The sequence below is a fragment of the Hemiscyllium ocellatum genome, chromosome 32 (genome assembly GCF_020745735.1).
Source record: "Hemiscyllium ocellatum isolate sHemOce1 chromosome 32, sHemOce1.pat.X.cur, whole genome shotgun sequence".
In the NCBI taxonomy this organism is placed as follows: Eukaryota; Metazoa; Chordata; class Chondrichthyes; order Orectolobiformes; family Hemiscylliidae; genus Hemiscyllium; species Hemiscyllium ocellatum.
Window position 1 is genome coordinate 42246137 of NC_083432.1, and position 19666 is coordinate 42265802.

Sequence of the window (19666 nt, forward strand, 5' to 3'; positions counted from 1 at the left end):
TTGAGCAGTTAGGGTTTGGAAGGCACTACCTGGAAATGGCTCTGATGCAGGTTCAATTGAGACGTTTGGGAGGGCATTGGATGTTTATTTGGATATAAATGAGGTGCAAGGATGTGGGAAGAGGCAGGACATTGGTAATGATGCTTGTTTGAAGAGCCAGTGCAGACATGATGGACCAAATGGCCTGTTTCGGTGTCATAACCTGCGATGGCCCTTTCGTATTATCGCTCAACTTTTAATCCAGAAACTCAGATAATGTTCTGGGGACTTGGATTCAAATCCTGCCACAACAAAATTTGAATTCAATTTTAAAAATCTGGAATTAAGAATCTACTGAGAAACATGAAACCATTGTCAATTGTCAGTAAAATCCCATCTGGCTCTCCAATGTCCTCCAGAGAAGGAAATCTGCCGTCTTAGCCTGGTTGGCCTATGTGTGACTTCAGACCCACAGCAATGTGATTGGCTCTCAACTGTCCTATTGAAGTCGTCGAGCAAGCACTCAGTTATATCAGTCACTGCAAAGTCAACGAAGAAATGAAACCCGACAGGTCACCTGGCATCAATCTAGGCACCAGAAAATAGAATGGCAGCCCTGTGGACCTATCACCATTAAAGAAGGGGGTCACCCCTGGTTCAGTGGAGAGTGTAGGAGGGTATGCTGGGAGCAGCGCCAGGCATACTCAAACATGAGGTGTCACTTTGGATAAGCTACCAAAAAGGCCTACTTGCATTCCAAACTGCATGAGCAGCAGATAGAGCTAAACAATCTCACAATCAACAGATCATATCTAAGCCCTGCAGTTCTTCCACATCTGGTCGTGAATAGTACTGGTCAATTTAAGAACTCACTGTGGGTGGAGGCTCCACAATGATGGAAGAGTTCAATACACCAGTGCAAAAGATCTGACTGGAGTATTTGCAGCAATCTTCAGCAAGAACTGGATGATCCATCTCCACTTTCTCCAGTAGTCTCCAGCATCGCAGATACCAGTCTTCAGCTAATTTGATTCCTCTCACTTGATATCAGGAAATGCTCGAAGGCACAGGTTAATGCAGGGCTATAGACCCTGACAACATTCGGCAATAGTACTGGCAATTTGTGCTCCAGAACCTGGTGTTCCACCAGCCAAACTGTTCCAGTACAGCCACAATGCTGGCAGATACCAGACAATGTGGAAAATCGCCCAGGTATGTCCTGTACATAAAAAGAAGCAGGGCAGATCCAACAGCCAATTACCGCCCCATCAGTCTACAGTCAGTCATGAGTAAAGTGATGGATGGTGTCATCAATAGTGCTATTAGGCTCAATGACATCCGGTTTGGTTTCCATCAGAGTCACTCAGCTCCTGACCTCATTGCAGCCTTTGTTCAAATCTGGACAAAAGAGCTGGATTCCAGAGGTAAGGGGAGAGCGACAGCCAAGAAGACCACATTTGACTGAATGTGGCATCAAGGAGCCCCAACAAAACTGGTATTGGCGGCAAACCCTCTATTGGTTGGAATCATATCTGGCATTCAGGAAGGTGATTGTGGTTGTTGGAAGTCCATCATCTAGGCTCCAGGACATCTCTGCAGGAGTTCCTCAAGATAGTGTCCTACGCCCAACCATCTTCAGTTGCTTCATCAATGACCTCCTCTCCATCATAATGTCAGAAATGGGGCTACTTGTCAATGATTAGACAATGTCTCAGCTCCATTCTGAATCTGGCCATGTTCAAATGCAGCTAGTTCCGGATAATATCCCGGCTTGGGCTACTGCCAAAGTACCGATTTGAGACGGCTCAGAGAATCGCTGATGAACTCGACCTGTAAGCCTCTCCTGGTTCGTCCCGGAGATCGTACTCTGTGGTCGTCTGGAATATAAAACTCTTATGGACAGTTTAATTTAAATTGTTAGCTTTATTTACCAATGGCATCAATGTTGCACTATAACATAGATACCTACAAGCCAGGCTTGAGCTAAGGTTTTAAAATCATTAGCAAAGTAGGGGTGCCAGCTCTGACCCCTAAGTGCTTTACCAGGTTACTCCCCTGATTGTTGCAAAAAAGCTGTCTTTATACAGAATTTTGTATTAAAATTACAAAAATGCCACCTGTCCTTAATCAGATAAGCAGCAATAAAGTGGCAAAAGTTTGTAGAGGAAACAAAACTCATTGACAGGTCTGTGTATGCTTGACTAATTAAACTACATGGACATCAAAGTGGGAATCCTGGATCAAGCCAGGCCAGATGGTCATTTGCTTTGGCTAGTGCATCACAACGAGAGACTCGTCTAAACTATGTGCAAAAGGTCATGGAATCATCTCGCTCAGCTAACGTGGCCAGTACCATTGTCCTACAAAATGGCTTTTCTTTTAAAATCATCTTAAATTCCCAGAATGCAAATTAAATTCATAACATTTCTGGATCTTGAGCTCCAGAGAACAACATACATACATTCAATCATGACAAGCCAGTGCACACTCAAATCAGGCCCCAAAAGGGTTAATCTTTCCACCAGCTTCCGTCCTGTCTGTCTGTCTCTCTTTGTGTCCCTTGAACTCTTCAGTCTGTGAATTAAATTTACAGTAGCATGTTTTCTCTTTCCCTCTCTCTCTCACACGCACGAATATCTCCCAACTTTCAGCCTTTGTGTTTTCCTAGCCTGTAAGGGTAATGAGACATTCACTTCCCAGCATGGTCAGGATGAGGGAGCTGAGCTTCATAAATTCTAATCTGCTCAGTGTGGTATACATGAAAATGTATCAGGATTCTTTGATTACGTGCATGTTCCACTCTGCTTATTAAATTACAGGTTCTTTTCCTATTGAAAATGAGTTTTGTTAAGAGTCTTTGATATAACCCAGCAAATTAATTAACTGACCCGTCCACGGTGAAATATGCATGCCTCCAGTGTGAGAAGGAAGCATTGCCACAGATTCCACAAGTGAACAAATGTTATCACCTCCTTTACACCGATCCATTGACACTAAGAACAGATGTCGCCAATTCTTCTGAACAAATGGGCCCCCCTCCATGGTCAAGTGCTTTCCTGCAAATCTTAGCAGATGTAAGGCTACCAACATTCTCAGTAGCAAGCACACACAAATGTCATGCATTGACCATCTCCAATAAGACAATCTAACCAATGCCCTTTTACATTCAACGGTGTCACCATCAGTGAATCCCCTACTATCGGCAATTGGGGATTACCTTAACCAGAAACTCAACTGGACTAGTCACATAAATAAGAGCAAGTTAGAAGCTAGAAATACTGTGGCGAGTAATTCACCTTCTGATTCCCTAACACCTGCCCACCATATGCAAGGTACAAGTCAGGAGTGTGATAGAGTACTCACCACTTGCCAGGATGGGTGTGGTGTGTGGCTCTAAGCTTGACACCATTCTGGACAAAGCAACCAGCTTGATTGCCACCAATAAAATCTTCCACTCCCTTCACCCCTAATGCTCCGTAACAGCAATGTGTACTATCTACAACATGCACTGCAGAAATTCACCAAAGGTTCTTAGACAGCTCCTTCCAAATCCACGACCATTTCCAACCAAACGAATGAGAGCAGCAGATGTGTGGTAACACTATCACCTGAAAGTTCCCCTCCAAGTCCCTCCCCATCCTGACTGAAACACATCACTGTTCCTCACTATTGCTGGGGCAAAATACTGGAATTCTCTCCTGAAGGGCATTGTGTGTCAACCTACAGTGTGTGGATTGCAGCGGTTCAAGAAGGCAGCTCGTCAACACCTTCTCAAGGACATCAAAATCGGGCAGCATTCTGTCCTGCCAGTGATGCCCATGCCACATGAATTAATAAAAAAAAATCTGTAATATCAGAGGGAATCAGAACAGTATTATTGAATAACATGAAGTTAGCATGGCCCCAACATGATTTTCTTTCTGTTTCGCAAATGGCCCCCACAGCCACTTTGGCATATGCTAACTTTGCAAATTGAAGCTTTTTTTTTGTAGATATTTTTATTGAAATTTAACATTTTTGCAAATTTACAAAAATAAACAAAACTCTCAAATACAAACATTGATGTACAATTAAATCATATATACAATAGTCATAATTTAACAAAGAAAAGAGAAAGAAAGAAAACAAAAAAAGAAAAAAAAGAAACGAAAAAAGAAAGAAAAAAAAACTCAACTTTCTACTAATCTAACCTATAACTAACCAGAGTGTATACATAAGTCTCTTACATGCTCGGAATGTATAAACATCAAATATAATAAAACCCGTATTCGCGCAGGATTCCTCTCCCAAGGGGCCCCGGAGCAGCCCGGTCTGAAATCTTCACTAAATAAAAGCCCTTGTTAGGATAGCCGAAATATCTGCATTTATATAATTCAAAAAGGGCTGCCATATTTTATAAAATAATTCAGTCTTTCGGTGCACCATATTTGTGAGGAAGTCAAGGGGGATATATTCCATAATTAATCTGTGCCAATTTGAAAGTCCAGGGGGGCCCTCAGCCACCCAGTTCACCAAAATATTTTTCCTTGCACAGAAAGAGAGAATAGAAAATAGTCTCTTCCCATGCATATCCAGAGATGAGAGGTTCGAAAAGCCCAAAAGGAGAGATACAGGGTCCACCCTAATTTCCGTTCCTAAAATTTCTGTCAGGGTATTTGCCACTTTAGTCCAGTATCTGCGGATTTTCTGACAAGTCCACAGACAATGTACAAGAGTACCCACCTCTATTTTGCATTTGGGACACATTGGAGATGCTCCTGCCTTAAATTTTGCCAGTCGAGCCGGAGCTATATGGGCCCTATGAAGTATCTTTAGTTGGATAGCCTGAGTTCTGTTACAGATAGCAATTCTTCTAGCATTTTCCCAAATGTCATTCCACATATCCTCAGAGATTTCTAGCCCCAAGTCCTGCTCCCATGTTTTAAGCAGGTCATCCATGTCTCCTGAGACTCCATCATGTAGCAAATGGTATATAGTACTAACGGAGGATGCCCCCGCTGGTCGTAAGACATTACGTTCTCTGTCTGATTTATAAAGACTATCTATTAATGTAGTCTTCCTCTGTATATAATCTCGAACTTGGAAGTATCGAAAGAGATCCCCATTAGGTATTCCGAATTTCAGACGCAGCTGCTCAAAGGACATCAGGATCCCATCTTTAAATAGGTCCCCTAAGCATGAGATGCCCCTGGATCTCCAGAGTTTAAAGGTGGCATCTGTAATCCCCGGTTGGAATCCCCATGCGCCTACTATTGGTGCATGGGGGGATGTTTTATGTGAGTTACCCTCATTTTGCCGCATTATATTCCAGGCCTTAATTGTGTTTAATATTATGGGATTTTTACAGTGGTCTGTAATGATTTTCCTCTTATCTAAAAATAAAAGGTTAATAAGTGGGTATTTTACTTGGGAGGCTTCGATATCCAGCCAAATTGATTGTGGATCAGATGAAACCCAATCAGCTATGTAACTTAGTAGGGAGCTTAACTGATATTTCCTAAAGTCTGGGAAGTCCAGTCCTCCCCTTGCCTGTGGAAGCTGTAGCTTCTTCAGCTTAATAAGGGGCCGTCTATGGTTCCAAATAAAGGAGCCCAACCAGCTATATAATTTACGTAGGGCTAGCCTTGGCAGCATCAGCGGGAGCATTCTCATAGGATATAAGAGACGGGGCAGAACATTCATTTTAATTAATGCTATTCTCCCTAGCCAGGAAATCGGAAGGTCTCTCCATCGCTGGAGGTCCTGCCTTATCCTTTCCATTAATTGTACAAAATTAGCCCTATACAGCTGATCAAATACTGGCGTGATAAAAATACCTAAATATAAGAAGCCCTCCAGGGACCAACGGAAGGGAAAAAGGGATCCGTCCATTAAGTGGGGTATCATAGCCAGACCACCCATTGGCATGGCTTCCGATTTTGAAAAATTAATTTTATAGCCTGAGAATGCACTAAATGTATTAATAACTTGAATTAGACGAGGCACTGACATTAAAGGATTACTGAGGAATAAGAGAACGTCATCTGCATAGAGGGTAATTTTGTGTTTACCTGTACCAATCCTCGGGGCCATTATATTAGGATCAGTCCGGATGGCTTCTGCTAATGGTTCGATTATCAATGTAAACAACAATGGTGAGAGGGGACATCCTTGACGGCAGCCCCTACCCACACTGAAGCCATCCGATCTTAACCCATTAGTAATAACAGCTGCTTTGGGGTCATTATACAATGTTGAAACCCATTTGGTAAACACCTGTCCAACGCCAAACCTTTCCAATGTGTAAAATAAATATGACCATTCAACCCTATCAAATGCCTTTTCCGCATCCAATGAAATTACTACTCCTGGTATCTTTCCCTGATGACAGGCTTGGATCATATTCAAGACCCTTCTGATATTATTGGATGATCTGCGGCCCTTAATAAATCCCGTCTGGTCCTCCTTTATAATATATGGCAGTACCCTTTCTAGTCTTAGTGCTAACATTTTTGAGAGAATTTTAAAGTCTACATTTAGTAAGGATATTGGTCTGTAAGATGCACAATCTTCTGGGTCTTTTCCTTTTTTGAGGATAAGAGAAATATTTGCTTCTTTCAGCGTGGGCGGGAGACAGACCTGACTATGCGCAAAATTATACATATCCATAAGTGGGTCAACCAATATTCCTGTAAATTCTTTATAGAATTCAGCTTGAAAACCATCCGGGCCCGGTGCTTTTCCGCTCTGAAGTTGCCTAATTGCCTCAAGTATTTCTTGGACTGTTAAAGGGGTATTTAGGGCCGACACCTGTTCCGGAGTCAGGCCCGGGAAGGTCAAATTTTTAAAAAATGACTGCATCCTCCTAATCCTATCTTCACAATCCTGCGATCTATATAGTTCAGAATAAAATTCTTTAAAGGTCGCATTGATCTTTTTATGATCATGAGTCAGGGTACCTGTACTTTCCTTGATGGTCGGAATAGTTTGAGGGGCTTTCTTTTTCTTTGCAAGAAATGCTAAGTATCTACCCGGTTTGTCGCCATATTCATATAATCTTTGTTTCGCAAATAATATTTCCCTTTTAGCCGTTTGAGTAAGCGCGGTGTTTAAAGCTGTCCTAAGAGCTGTAATCCTCTGCAATTTTGTGATAGAAGGTCTATCAGCGTATGCTGTTTCGGCTGCTTTTAGGCGAGCTTCGAGCAGACGCTGTTGCTCTCCCTTCATTTTCCTCTGGGTCGCTGAATAGGAGATGATCAAACCTCGTGCATAAGCTTTGATGGTCTCCCACATCATTGACGGATTACTAGCCGTACCAGTATTAATTTCTAAAAAAGTTTTAAGTTCTTGGGAGAAGTACTTTAAAAATTTGCTATCTTTTATCAGGAAGGGGTCCATACGCCAATGCCGAGCAGATGTCCCATTGTTCTTTACCTTAGTTTCCATGTATACAGCGGCATGGTCAGAGATTGCTATAGTACCTATTTTACAGGTTGCTATAGAGTTTAGAAAAATCGATGGGGCAAAAAACATATCAATTCTTGTGTAACATTTATGTGGATTAGAGTAGAAAGAAAAATCTCTACCCTGTGGATGGAGACATCTCCATACATCTACCAATCCTAATTCTTTATTCAGGTCCGCCAGTTGTCTAGATCTGGGAGATACTCCAGCGGCACTCTTGGGAATCCTGTCTATTTCCGGATCCATAATACAATTAAAGTCTCCCCCTATAATTGTATGACGGGCACCAAAGGCCATCAGTTTTGAAAAAGCTTCCGTTATGAATTTAAAGGGGTGTGCCGGGGGGCAGTATACATTTAAGATCCCATATTCCTCTCCATTTATGAGGGCTTTAATCAAAATATATCGTCCAGATTCGTCTTTTATCTGATTTAGAATTTTCAAAGGGAAGTTCTTCCGGACAAGGATAACGACTCCCCTGCTTTTTGAATTAAAAGAGGAAAAAAAGGCCTGATCAAATCCGCCCTGTCGTAATTTTAAGTGTTCTTTATCCGACAGGTGTGTCTCCTGTAGGAGAGCTATATCAACTCTCTCCTTCTTAAGATTTGATAATATTTTCTTCCTTTTAACTGGCGAATTACTCCCCCTGACATTCCAGGTGCACCACTTAACCGACTGTTCAGCCATAATCATCTGGACAGATCCGAGACCCCTCGGGAGGGGAAACCCTATCTAGAACATCCCGAGCATGGAGCATACAAGATTTACAAAAGTAAAGATTCTCTGATACACTCAAAACAATATAACAAAAAACTCTTTCTAAGTATAAAAAATATAAAACATTCCGAATTGGAGATTTTCTCCCTTGTTCCCAGGGAGCGTCACTTCCTCTCCCACAGTCCATCTTACCCTCTTCCAACCAGTGCCCCACCCTTGACCCAGGTGTTCCTCAATAAAATGAGGAGAATTCAAATATAATATAAAGCTAGAGTTAACAGTGAACACCCCACCCCCACCCACACCCACATCTAAATATATTTGGGAATATTAATACCATATATAACTATAAGATTACAATCTCAACACGTAATACTTAAATATAATACCACAAAATAACAGGGGAAAGAAAAACAACCCCGCTCCTAAAAACAGAAGTAAAATAGAATAAGGTAACCACCTCCGCCCATCAACATTAACCAAACGCCCCAACATATATATATACATACACACATAGGGGGAAAGATAAGAAAAGATGAAGGGATGTAAACCAAAATAATGGGAAAGGCAGACCAGCGTCCACACTCTCTTACAGCTTATTTAAGAGAGTCCAAGAATTCCTTAGCCTTCTCCGGTGATCCGAAGTTATATATGGATCCTTCGTGGCTAAGGCGTAGCGTCGCTGGATATCGTAAGGAGTACTGGATATTTAAGTCCCTTAAACGCTTCTTCGCCTCATCAAATGCCTTCCTCTTTCGGACCAAAGCTGGGGAGAAGTCCTGGAACAGCATGATCCTGGATCCTTTGTGGGTCATAGCTTGGGGATCTTTTCCCAGATTTCTTGAGGCTTCCAGGAGCATCTGCCTCTCCCTATAGCTCTGCAGCTGGAACAGGACCGGGCGTGGGCGCTGGGTTGAGCCGGGCCCACGTACTGTGACCCGGTAGGCCCATTCTACCCTTACCTGGCCTGATCCAGCCTGCAGATTTAAAAGTTGTGGCAGCCAATGCTCTAAGAATGCTGTCAGCTGGCCTCCCTCTTCCTGCTCGGGAAGGCCCAACAACCGAATATTTTTTCTACGACATCGATTTTCGAGGTCATCAATGTGGTTTTCTAGGTTCTGGACTCGATTCTTGAGAAAACGGATGTGGTCGGCTGTTGATTTTATCCCAGTCTCTGAGGCTGCGGCCTTCGACTCCACCTCTCTGACTCGGCACTCCAATTCCTGAATGTCTCTGCCCTGCTTCTGCAGCTCGGCTGATAGTGCTTCTCTGCTCTGCCGAGACTCATCGATAAAAGCATCAATCTTAGCCTCCCACCTGGCAAACATCTCCTCAAAGCTCATCTTCGTTGGTAAATCTCCTGAAGTAGCTGAAGACACCTTTGTTGCAGCTGAAGAGGGAGAGGGTGGGGGAGGGGTCCCTGCTTTCTTAGAGCCGCCTGTTCCCTTCCCTTTACTCATTTTCCAGCTAGTATTAGACTATTTAAATGTACTAATAGGTAACTATTTAAGGTTAACAACTATTATAAATGGTTTAGTGAGTGTGGTGGGGGTGGATAGCCCACTTTTCCCAAGTTTTGGGTAGAGCACTGTGGACTCAGTCTTGCTGGGTCGCCGCCATCTTGGATCCCCCCGCAAATTGAAGCTTTTAAATTGGTGGCATGCCGATTTTTCTGAACAGAGAGAGCCGAGCGTAAGTCTTGCATATTTGTAGAAATCACTTCTTGCCTCTGTAGCAGGCTGCAATTTATTGAAGGAAGCATTTTAAATGGATGAGAGTCTCAAAAAAAAGGTATGGAATTCAATTTTTAATCGAATGATTAGTCAAATCCATCTATTATAAGATTGTAATGATGTTTCCCTTATCTGTAGTATCCAAAGAACTCCATAGGAAGGTGTGGGGCTGTAAATTTAAGTTGTTCTGTGTTCTCCAGGACAGCTAACTGTTGTGAGATTGTTACTGATATTGGTGTGATTTGGTGAGATTCCATGATTTAGAAGGAGTGAATCACAACCAAATTTTTTGTCAGTGATGCCACTGGAATGGGCACACTAACAATAAATTAGACAATGTTAAGAAAACCAGCTGCTATTCTGTGCATCTTGGATAATATTTTAGGTGGATACAGTTCTTTCAACTAATCTCACTAAACTGTAATAATCTTCAGTGAAAGGTAAGCATAAAGCCTCCATGATCTTACCTCATTGGGGAGAAATTCCTGATAGTGGTTTAATCTGAGAGTCACCATGCCTCAACCAAGGAGAGAGATTGAGAAGGAGAACCATTCATCAAAACCTGAATGGGTGCGTGAATTGAACCCAGTCTGTTGGCATCACTCTGCATTGCAAACCAGCTATCCGTCCAACTGAGCTAGCTGATTTCTAAACCAATCACATTTTTAGTATTTGTAAAAGTTAAATTTATAATGCTTGCTGAAAATGCCAAAATAGTTGACTGATTGAGGTTGACCTGCCCTGTGAATGTATGGCCAGTGTCCTATGTCTGACAGACAGGTGCTATTCCTTAACTTTTTCATGACATGGCGCTGCTGCACTTATGTTCTTGCGAGTGTATCATCATTGTGCCACCTTGCTCTGCTGTTGTCAATAATCTTAGCTGGCTTAGCTAGTGATACTCACATCTGCAAATGATTAATAAATTTAAGGAAAGTGTCTTGCACTATACTGCATTCAAGATGCCAAGTGTTTTAAGGAGGTTTTCATTATCAATTTTCTTTCATGCCTCAGTGATTAATGCTAGAAAGTAATTTGAGCACAAAATGGGATATATTATTGATAAGCCATTTAAAAATGCCATTGCTATGGTGCTGTTTCTTTGGGCCAATTCCAAATAGGTGAGTGACCATTCTGTATAAGCTGGCAGAAATCAGTCCATTAATATTTTAACAAAAATGTGGCTCATTTCCAGCCAGGCCACTTCAGGTCAATCTGAGATCCTGCCAGAAAACTGAGTTCACTTATCCAGCTTAATCAGGTTTTCCACTCGCTGTTCCCTCTTTTGCTGCAGACAGTCTACCTTTCCAGAGACCCTTCCAGGTTGTGTAATTTATTTTTAAGGATATATACTAACATTGTGCCCTGATGGCATCTATCAAAAGGCTCAAATTCTTGATTTCTTTTTCTAAATTGTTATCAACCAGTAGGTGGCATAATGTGGGCACAATTGTGGTTCATCTCTGCCCTGAAGAGATGGCTGACCTTGTTCCTGAATTGGTGGGTAATTGTTAATACAGCCCAAAGGGTTCAATTAAAAATCAATTACTCTGTGAGACAGCAGTCAGGTATTAGCCAGCAACTTGTATAGGCTGAAGGACATGTGTGAACTAGTGCTTTTATAACAATCTGGCTGCTATCACCATCATCGTTCTGGTACTTGCTAACAATTATTCAATTTGTTGAAGTGAATCTCCTAACTTGCCATGGTGAGATTTGAAGTCATTGTGCTTGGGGCTGATTGATATCAAAATAAGTAAGAAAGAATTTGTTTAGGGCATAGTTGGAATACTGTATGCAGTTCACTATATAGTGAATGTTTAAGTCATAAAGTTACTAGAATTATGAAAGTTTTGAAAGCTTAAGGTTTGCTTTATAGAATGGAGATGGGGGGGCATTTCTTTCAGCATTCATCCCCAAAGAATTCCATAATTCGAAAAGCTCCTATTAGTTAATGGTGACTATGAACTGTGTGATACATCCCACGTTAATTTGTTAGCACGGAAAGAGGAAAATATCTTGTTGAATCATTGAAGAAAGGTAACACCTATTTTCCAATCATTAAACAGAGTAGTTGTAAAATATATCATCTTAGAGCGAAGTTTATTCCTTTCCTGTACAATTTTCTTGTCATTTTGTGTTAAACCTTTAATTACAGATTTACCTGGACGTTTACAATTTGAGGTGTGTCCACTGACTGATACCAGCTTCAGCCTGTCTTTCCAGCACCCAGTCAATGACTCCCTTGTCTGTGGTATGTTGCCTTACTGATTCATATCTTTTGAGTAGTCTGTGTTCATACGTAACGCCCTTTAATGTGATGTTTTCAATGCTTGAACAGAGTTCTGAAGCATTGCTTTTTGTAACTGATCATAAAATGAACAGGGAGACAAGAGCAACACGAGAACTCGGTCTCTCCAGTGTGTTTTTTTTCTCTGAATTTAACGCCTCTAATTGGGGCTGAGCTACAGATCGTACAGACAATATACTCCAGTATCTTGTCCAAATAATCATCTTTCATGTATAAGCCTAACCTAGGTGCAGTCTTTTGTTCACCTATGGTGGGTATCATGGCTGAGCCCACTAAGCACAGGTTAACTATTCAGCATGAGATCTTACTGTTCAGTTCATGCTGGCCGGTGCACTTAAAATGTAACCATCTGGCTAGCCCTTTAGGTCCATGGAATCTGATGGCACATAGGGGGACCGTGCAACTGATGTGCCTGTGCCTGCTCTTTAAAATAGGAATTCAACTGATTTCTGTTCCTGTTTTTCCCTGTGGCCTTGCAAATTTCTCCCCCTCAAGCATTTATCAAGCCCCCTTTCGAATGTTATTAGTTAATCTGCTTCCACCATGTTTTCAGGAATGTATTCAAGATCATAACTTACAGTATGATTCTTTCTGACATTGTTTGTGAAAAGAGTGCTGATTGTTTGATTGACAATTCGAGTTGCAGGAAAAAAATGAACATGTGCAGGCATTGTATCTTTTTTGAATTCAACCATTGTGTGAGGACCAATAGCTCACCGGTGCAAAATCCATGGCAATACCTTGACTAATCAGCTGGTTTGGCAACCACAAAGAACTGTTTCTTGGTGCAGCATAAAATGTTACTCCCTTGGGATTTTTGCATCAGTCCTAAGGAGTATAAAATGAAAAGCTTCAATGCTGTTGCTTTTTTTTTCCGGCAACACCCAACATCTAGTTCAATAATTTCTAAATATCACTTTGGTTCTAAACAATCAATGTAAGCCCTCAAAGAGTAATCAGTGCTTAGTTGTGTTTCCTGGTGTAGCTCCTCCGTTTTAGTTTTCATTGCTGTTTATTTTACTAGTTGTGATGGACGTACTGGACTCAAGACAAGTGAGCTGTAAGCTCTATAAAGGACTCTCTGATGCCCTCATCTGTACTGATGACTTCATTACCAGAGTTGTACAGCGGTAAGGGTCTTCTCTATATTGAATGCACTCCAGAAAAAGGAGGATTCAGGGCAGAATGTACTGATTTGCAGATACAGATTTACTCAAATTCCATCTTTATTAACATTCTAAGGTTTATACCAGAGTTTCGATGAGCACATTCTCCAGCAGTCTAGTTGGATGAGTCACTCCTTGATTTCATTCTAGCGCTTAGAGAACAGAGGATCACAGGTTTGATTTTAAATTAGCATTCTGGTCTCGAGAGGAAGATTCAGCAAAGATGTTCAACCCCGATCACTTTCCTATTAATTCTGCAGAAAACTTCACTCAGTTGGACATGAGGTGGGAAAAGATTTAGGGCGGGTTATGGTACCATCCGTAGCTGAGTAACCTGTTCATACTGATTACTCTCTCACTTGGGGTCTGACCACTTGTGGGGTTGCCAGTAAATATCTAACAATGTCCTGTCACGTTATTACCTTCTACAAAGGACGGAGAAAATCACTAGAAATAAGTAGCAACCTGTTTCAATAAAACAAAAGCTCCAGGTACATTGCCTCAAAACTGGAAACCTCAGAACTGAGTCCATGCTGGATTTAAAACCTCGCCTTTTTCGGAGAAGAAAATTAGAACCTTAATTCAGTTAGTAGGAGATACATAAAATTATATGAAAGCTTAAAAAGGGAATGTCCAATAGTGAAGAAATAAAGTTTGGAGAAAATAATAAAATAGGTTAGGCTAAGGATGTGCTGAATTCAAAGGACTGACATGATAAGGCACATCAGGTGAGGTCGAGGGTCACTCAGAACATTGGGAGAAGCCAGTAGATGAACCTGATAAATGGACCAATACAGCATTTAGTCAAATTATTTTATGCATTTCCTAATTAAAATTGATGTGTGGCAGCTTATAGTGTATGGTTTACAGGCCACTCCAGTTTTTGTATAGCCAGATTTGAGACATTCAACTCGTATTGCTTAGTTTTTAATGATACTTTCTATTTCAAGTTGGTCTTGTAGTAGTTATAATTTTTAAAATGGTAACTTTTTGAATGTTCAGGGTTGAGAAGAGATCAATATGGAGTGCTACTTTAAGGCTACAAATGTGGGACAAAGAAGCGAAAAGCATAATAAAGGCGATGTCAGATTGTTGTTTGGACATGGAGTCATATGTGGAATTGCTTTCATTCATGTGGGAACATACTGACATGGCAGTGGAGACAAAAAACTTGGAATTAGTTGAGTGCTGCAACACCTCCCCTTTTTTATGGGCTTGAATAGGTTTTTCTCCTTTGTTATATAAAGTGTATTTTAGAATGGATATGGCGTTCATTTGTTCATATTTGTTAACATTTCTAATAAAGAAGCTACACACGGAATTTTACTGAATTTCACTTTGAGATCAAGCTGATCAGTTTCATAGAAGTAAACTTGGGTGATATTACTGAAATCACATGTGTTTTGCAGATGTATGTCCATCCCAGTGACGATGCGAGCAATCCGTCGAAAGGCTGAGACCATCCAAGCAGACACTCCGGCCTTACCCCTCATTGCGGAGACAGTCGAGGACATGCTGAAAAGGAATCCACCACCAGCCACCAGTCCTGGCTACAGCACACAACTGGGCAACAACCCAGCTAGTGGCACCACGACTCCAACAAACACCTTTCCTGGGCCCATTACCAACATCTTCAATTTAGGAAACATGGGAGTGAAAGAAAGGCATGAGTCAGGGCATGTGGAGGATTCTTTTAAAGTAAATCAGAACCCCATTCTGACTAGTTTACTGCAAATTACAGGGAGTGTTGGTTCATCCATTGGTTCAAGTCCTACGCCACCAGGCCATACGCCACCACCAGTATCTTCCCCTGCAAGTAATACCAAAAATCACCCCATGCTCATGAACTTACTTAAGGACAACCCAAGTCAGGATTTCTCTACACTGTATAATAGTAGTCCTTTGGAGAGGCAGAATTCTTCATCAAGTTCTCCTAGAATTGATGTGGCTTCAGGCAGCACAAAACAGAAAAAAAAGAGGACAAGGTCACAGACAGATAAGCCCAAGCAGCAACAGACCGAGGAGGACTTTCAGAGAGAGCTCATCTCCATGGACTTTGATGCTCCAAACAGTGTCTTTGATGTAAACTTGGCGGGAGATTCTTTGGACACTCCGCACATCACCCCTGCCCCCAGTCAATGTAACACACCACCTACTACCTATCCTCCCACAGTTGTGCATTCTCAGCAATCCAGTATGCCGAGAATGGTGCGCCTCCCCAGCACAGACAGCATTGGAGCAGACGTCACGGAGATTCTGTCTGATATAGCAGAACAGACTGCGAAACTGGCCAGCACAGGGGACAATTGCCAGTCCATTGGGACACCAGTCCGTGATTCTTCGAGCTCTTCTCATTCTGCTGTAAATAGTACATTTGATGCGGATGTTTTTCAAGGTGAAAGCAATGAGAACACGTACACCGATCCTGCAGATTTAATAGCAGATGCTACTGCTACTCCAACCAGTGACTCTTCAAACCAGTTTTTTCCCGATGGAGTAGATTTTTTATTAGATAATCAAAGTGGGAACAATTTTGTGAGTGGCTACTTTGATGAGAGCAGCCAGGGTGGAGATGGCGAGGACACAAAGAGCTTTCCATCACAGGCACTTGACTCGATTAATGTGCATGCAATGAGCAGTGATGCTGGAGATCGCTCCAAAGGCAGTAGCCATACGGACATGGTGGATTTCAGTATGTTTACAAGTGGCAGCAAGTCATTAGGGCCATCCGATGGGATGGAACACAGTGGGAATCAGAGCCCTTTGTTGAGCACTGTGGAGGTAGGAAAAATGGATAAATCTCAAAAGCAGCGATCTGCTAAGGAGGGAAATGGTAGCAGCAACAGCAGTTTATCAGGGATGGGTACGGATGGAAAGCCTGGGAAACGCACCAGGACACCATCGAATGAAGGGAAAAGCAAAGAAAAGCCTCCAAAACGCAAGAAAACTGACTCCGAAAGTAAATCGCCCTCTCACAGTGTATCGAGTCGTCCTTTCACTCCGCCAGCTAGTACCACTGGCTCTAAGTCACCTGGAAGCTCCAGCCGGTCACAGACACCGCCTAGTGGGGCCACGCCTCCAATTCCAAAAATTACAATTCAGATTCGCAAAGAGATGGTTGGCAAATCGTCCTCGCATAGTCAGTTTGGGTCAGGCTCTTCATCCAGCAGTAAAAGTCACCACTCGCATTCCTCAACTTCCTCTTCCTCCAGCAAAGTGAAAAGCAACAAATCGGAAGGCTCTTCCAGTTCGAAAATGAGCAGCAGTCTTTATCCAGGCCAAAGCAGTACCAGCTCAAGCCAGTCTAAGAGTTCTTCTCAGTCCATGGGAAAACCCAGCTCTTCTCCAGTCACCAAGCATGGGTTAAGCAGTAGTAATAGTTTGAGTTCCAGCAACAGTGGTAGTAATAAAATGAAACCACAAGTTAAATCGTCATCCTCCTTGGTTAATCCATCTGGAGGAAAGCCCAATGTGTCTCCTTCCCATTCGAGACCTTCAGGTAACTCAGACAAACTTTCATCACCATTGAAGCCCATCCCCGGGACCCCGCCTACAAAGGCAAAATCTCCAGTAAGTTCTGTCTCGGGGAGTTCTCACATGTCAGGTTCTAGTTCCAGTTCAAGCATGAAACAGTCTTCTGGTATGGCATCCTCAAGTTCTTTGAACCAGAAACCTCCAACCTCCTCCTCCTCTTCCTCCTCTTCCTCAGCTTCCTCAATGTCCTCATCTCAGAATGCTCACGGAAACTTAATTAAAGGAAAATCTCCAAGTCGAACCAAGAAGCCATCCTTGACTGCAGTGATTGACAAGTTGAAACATGGTGTGGGTGGTATAGGTGGTTCGGGTTCAGAAGACTGTGCAGATGGTCAAGTGAGTACGGCAACAATGTCTTCTACTCATAGCATGCCATCCAAGCACAATATGTCCCCTACAGATTACCAGGGAAAGCGAGAGAAAAGTGACAAAGATGGAAAATCCAAAGTGTCTGTCTCGGGCAGTTCAGGTGATGGTGGAAAGAAATCATCTGACTCCAAGAATGGTGGTGGTACTGGTGTGGCAAAAATTATCATTAGCAAGCATGATGGTGGTTCTCCAAGCATTAAGGCCAAAGTTACCTTGCAGAAGCCAAGTGACGGTAGTGGTGATGGTTTGAGACCACAGATATCTGGTGCAAAAAACTATGGTTCACCGTTGTTCAGTGGTTCAACGCCGAAACATGAACGCTGTTCACCAAGCTACAGCAAATCTCCTGCTTACACCCCCCAAGGGGGAGATAGTGGCAGCGAATCAGGATCATCCTTTGCTGAGAAGTCCCACCAGAACAGTCCGAGTTCAGATGACGATGTCCGACCACTCCCTGAGTACAACTTAGAAAAGCATAAAAAGCACAAAAAGGAGAAGAAGAAAGGCAAGGATAAGGATCGTGACAGGGACCGAGACCGCGATAGAGACAGGGAGAAGAAAAAATCTCACTCCAGCATCAAGCCAGAAAGTTGGTCAAAGTCTCCTATTTCAACTGACCAATCCTTAAATATGGCAGGGAGCACATCCCTGAACTCTGAAAGGTCGTCTCGCCCTAGCCCAGCATTTTTGTTTGGAGATGATGATGACCTTATGAATGTGGCTCTGATTGGGAACTGAATTGAAGTGCATTGTTTTTAAAGCAAGGCTGTCTATTGTGTGACAATAGTATTTTATTGCTGATTACATGAGATTCTTGACTTTAAGCTAATAACTTGCTGAGAATCTGGCAGATGCCTCAGTGGTGTTAAGCTTGTCATTTTTTTAATGTCAGCAACCAGTTATCAAACAGTGTATGTGAAATGTAACATATTGTATATTTTTGAGAGATTGGGCTTTGTTAAGTCTTACATGAAAATTATTTTGTCTTCCCTTGCTTATCAGTCTTTTAAGGGGGCAAAATCCACCCAAATATTGGGGTTTTTGTATGGAGACTTCCTGGCCCAAAGCAAAAGGTTGGGCCCAAAAAATCTTAGCAATTTTTCACTAATTGCTCCTAATCTCCTCTTTGTGTTTGGTTCCTACATTTTACAGCTGTTTTACTGACTGAAATATACTTTAAAATTGAAAGGAGACTGAGGCCTTGTGTGCTAAGTCTCTCATATTTTTCAAATGACTAAGATGACCATGCGAATACTTTCTCCTCGTCTCCCATGCCACGTACAAAGATTGTATTTAACTATTTACAAGGCCCAGATTCTTTTATATAAAAACCTAAGATGCTTTTAACATACTTTATTTTTATCTATTTATTAATCTCTTAACTTCAGAATTGTTTCATGTGTTAATTCAAATCATTTTTTAAAACAGTTTCTAAAGCTTCTTGTAATCTATTTTGAAGGCAAAGGTTTTGCATTGCTTTGAATACACAGGCTGTGCTGCAGCCTTTTTTTTCAGTTTGGTGAAGAGTAAGAATATATGCTATCATTTGTATTAACACTTTGAAGCTGATGATTTAGTTCAGTTGAAAGGATTTTTGTCATTTCTTGGTCATCTGTCGAATTCAGTATGAGATTTTTGTCTTGGAACTGTTTCCTACTTCCTCCCAGTTTAATGTTGTGAGTTGGGCGGTATAGGAGTTTGCATGCCTATGCACCATTAGGTTGAAACAAAAGCTTTTGCTAGTTATCAGAAAACTGAACCAGCCAAACGCTTTAACTGATTTCCCAGATATCTATTGCCTTTGACATAACTTTGTATCCAATGAATAACCAGTGAAAGATAAATGTTCTCCCTTTTGTCCTGATGATAGATGCTTAATTGCTGTCACCAGGAGACCATATTTAATTATATGCAGACACTGTTCTTAAAAGGAGGGAGAGAAACATGACATAGAATACTGTCTGCTGTGCATTGTCTAAAATTCATGGTAATACCTCTTTGTGTTCTCCAGTTCAAAAAAATCAGAACTAAAACATAACAGTGCTTAATTGGAAAATGTAAGTGCATATTGTCTGATTTGGGGAAGGACCTTACGCCCCCCCCACTCCCACTCCCCTCCCATTTGATGTACTTTCAGTGGAATAGTGAAGCAGCTTTAAAGCATCTATATCACCCATGCAACCAGATCATGACAAGCATAGGTTAGTGTTTAACCCAGCCTTGACCCTGTGCATTAGCTTCAGGAATGATAAAGCATTAACATTGGGCAGTATTAATATAAAACTGAAACTTTGTTTCACTGTTGTTCTGACACCAGATTTTAGCAAATGCCACAGATATTTCTTATAAGCCAAATATTTAAGAACATGGCCTAACTGGACAAACTGCCGTGCATCTCAAAGCAAATGTTGAAA

General features: G+C 41.8%; 1 protein-coding gene across 1 annotated transcript in view; it reads left to right on the forward strand.

Annotated features, from left to right (window-relative positions):
* Window positions 1–18614, forward strand: part of med1 (mediator complex subunit 1) — a 52877-nt gene extending 34263 nt beyond the window's left edge. Inside the window, exons 15-17 of the mRNA XM_060848829.1 lie at window positions 12031–12126; window positions 13208–13313; window positions 14759–18614. Of these exons, the coding sequence (XP_060704812.1) occupies window positions 12031–12126; window positions 13208–13313; window positions 14759–17990 (3434 nt within the window). The 3' untranslated portion in view covers window positions 17991–18614. The remainder of the gene's footprint in view (window positions 1–12030; window positions 12127–13207; window positions 13314–14758) is intronic.
* The last annotated feature ends 1052 nt before the right edge of the window (window positions 18615–19666 follow it).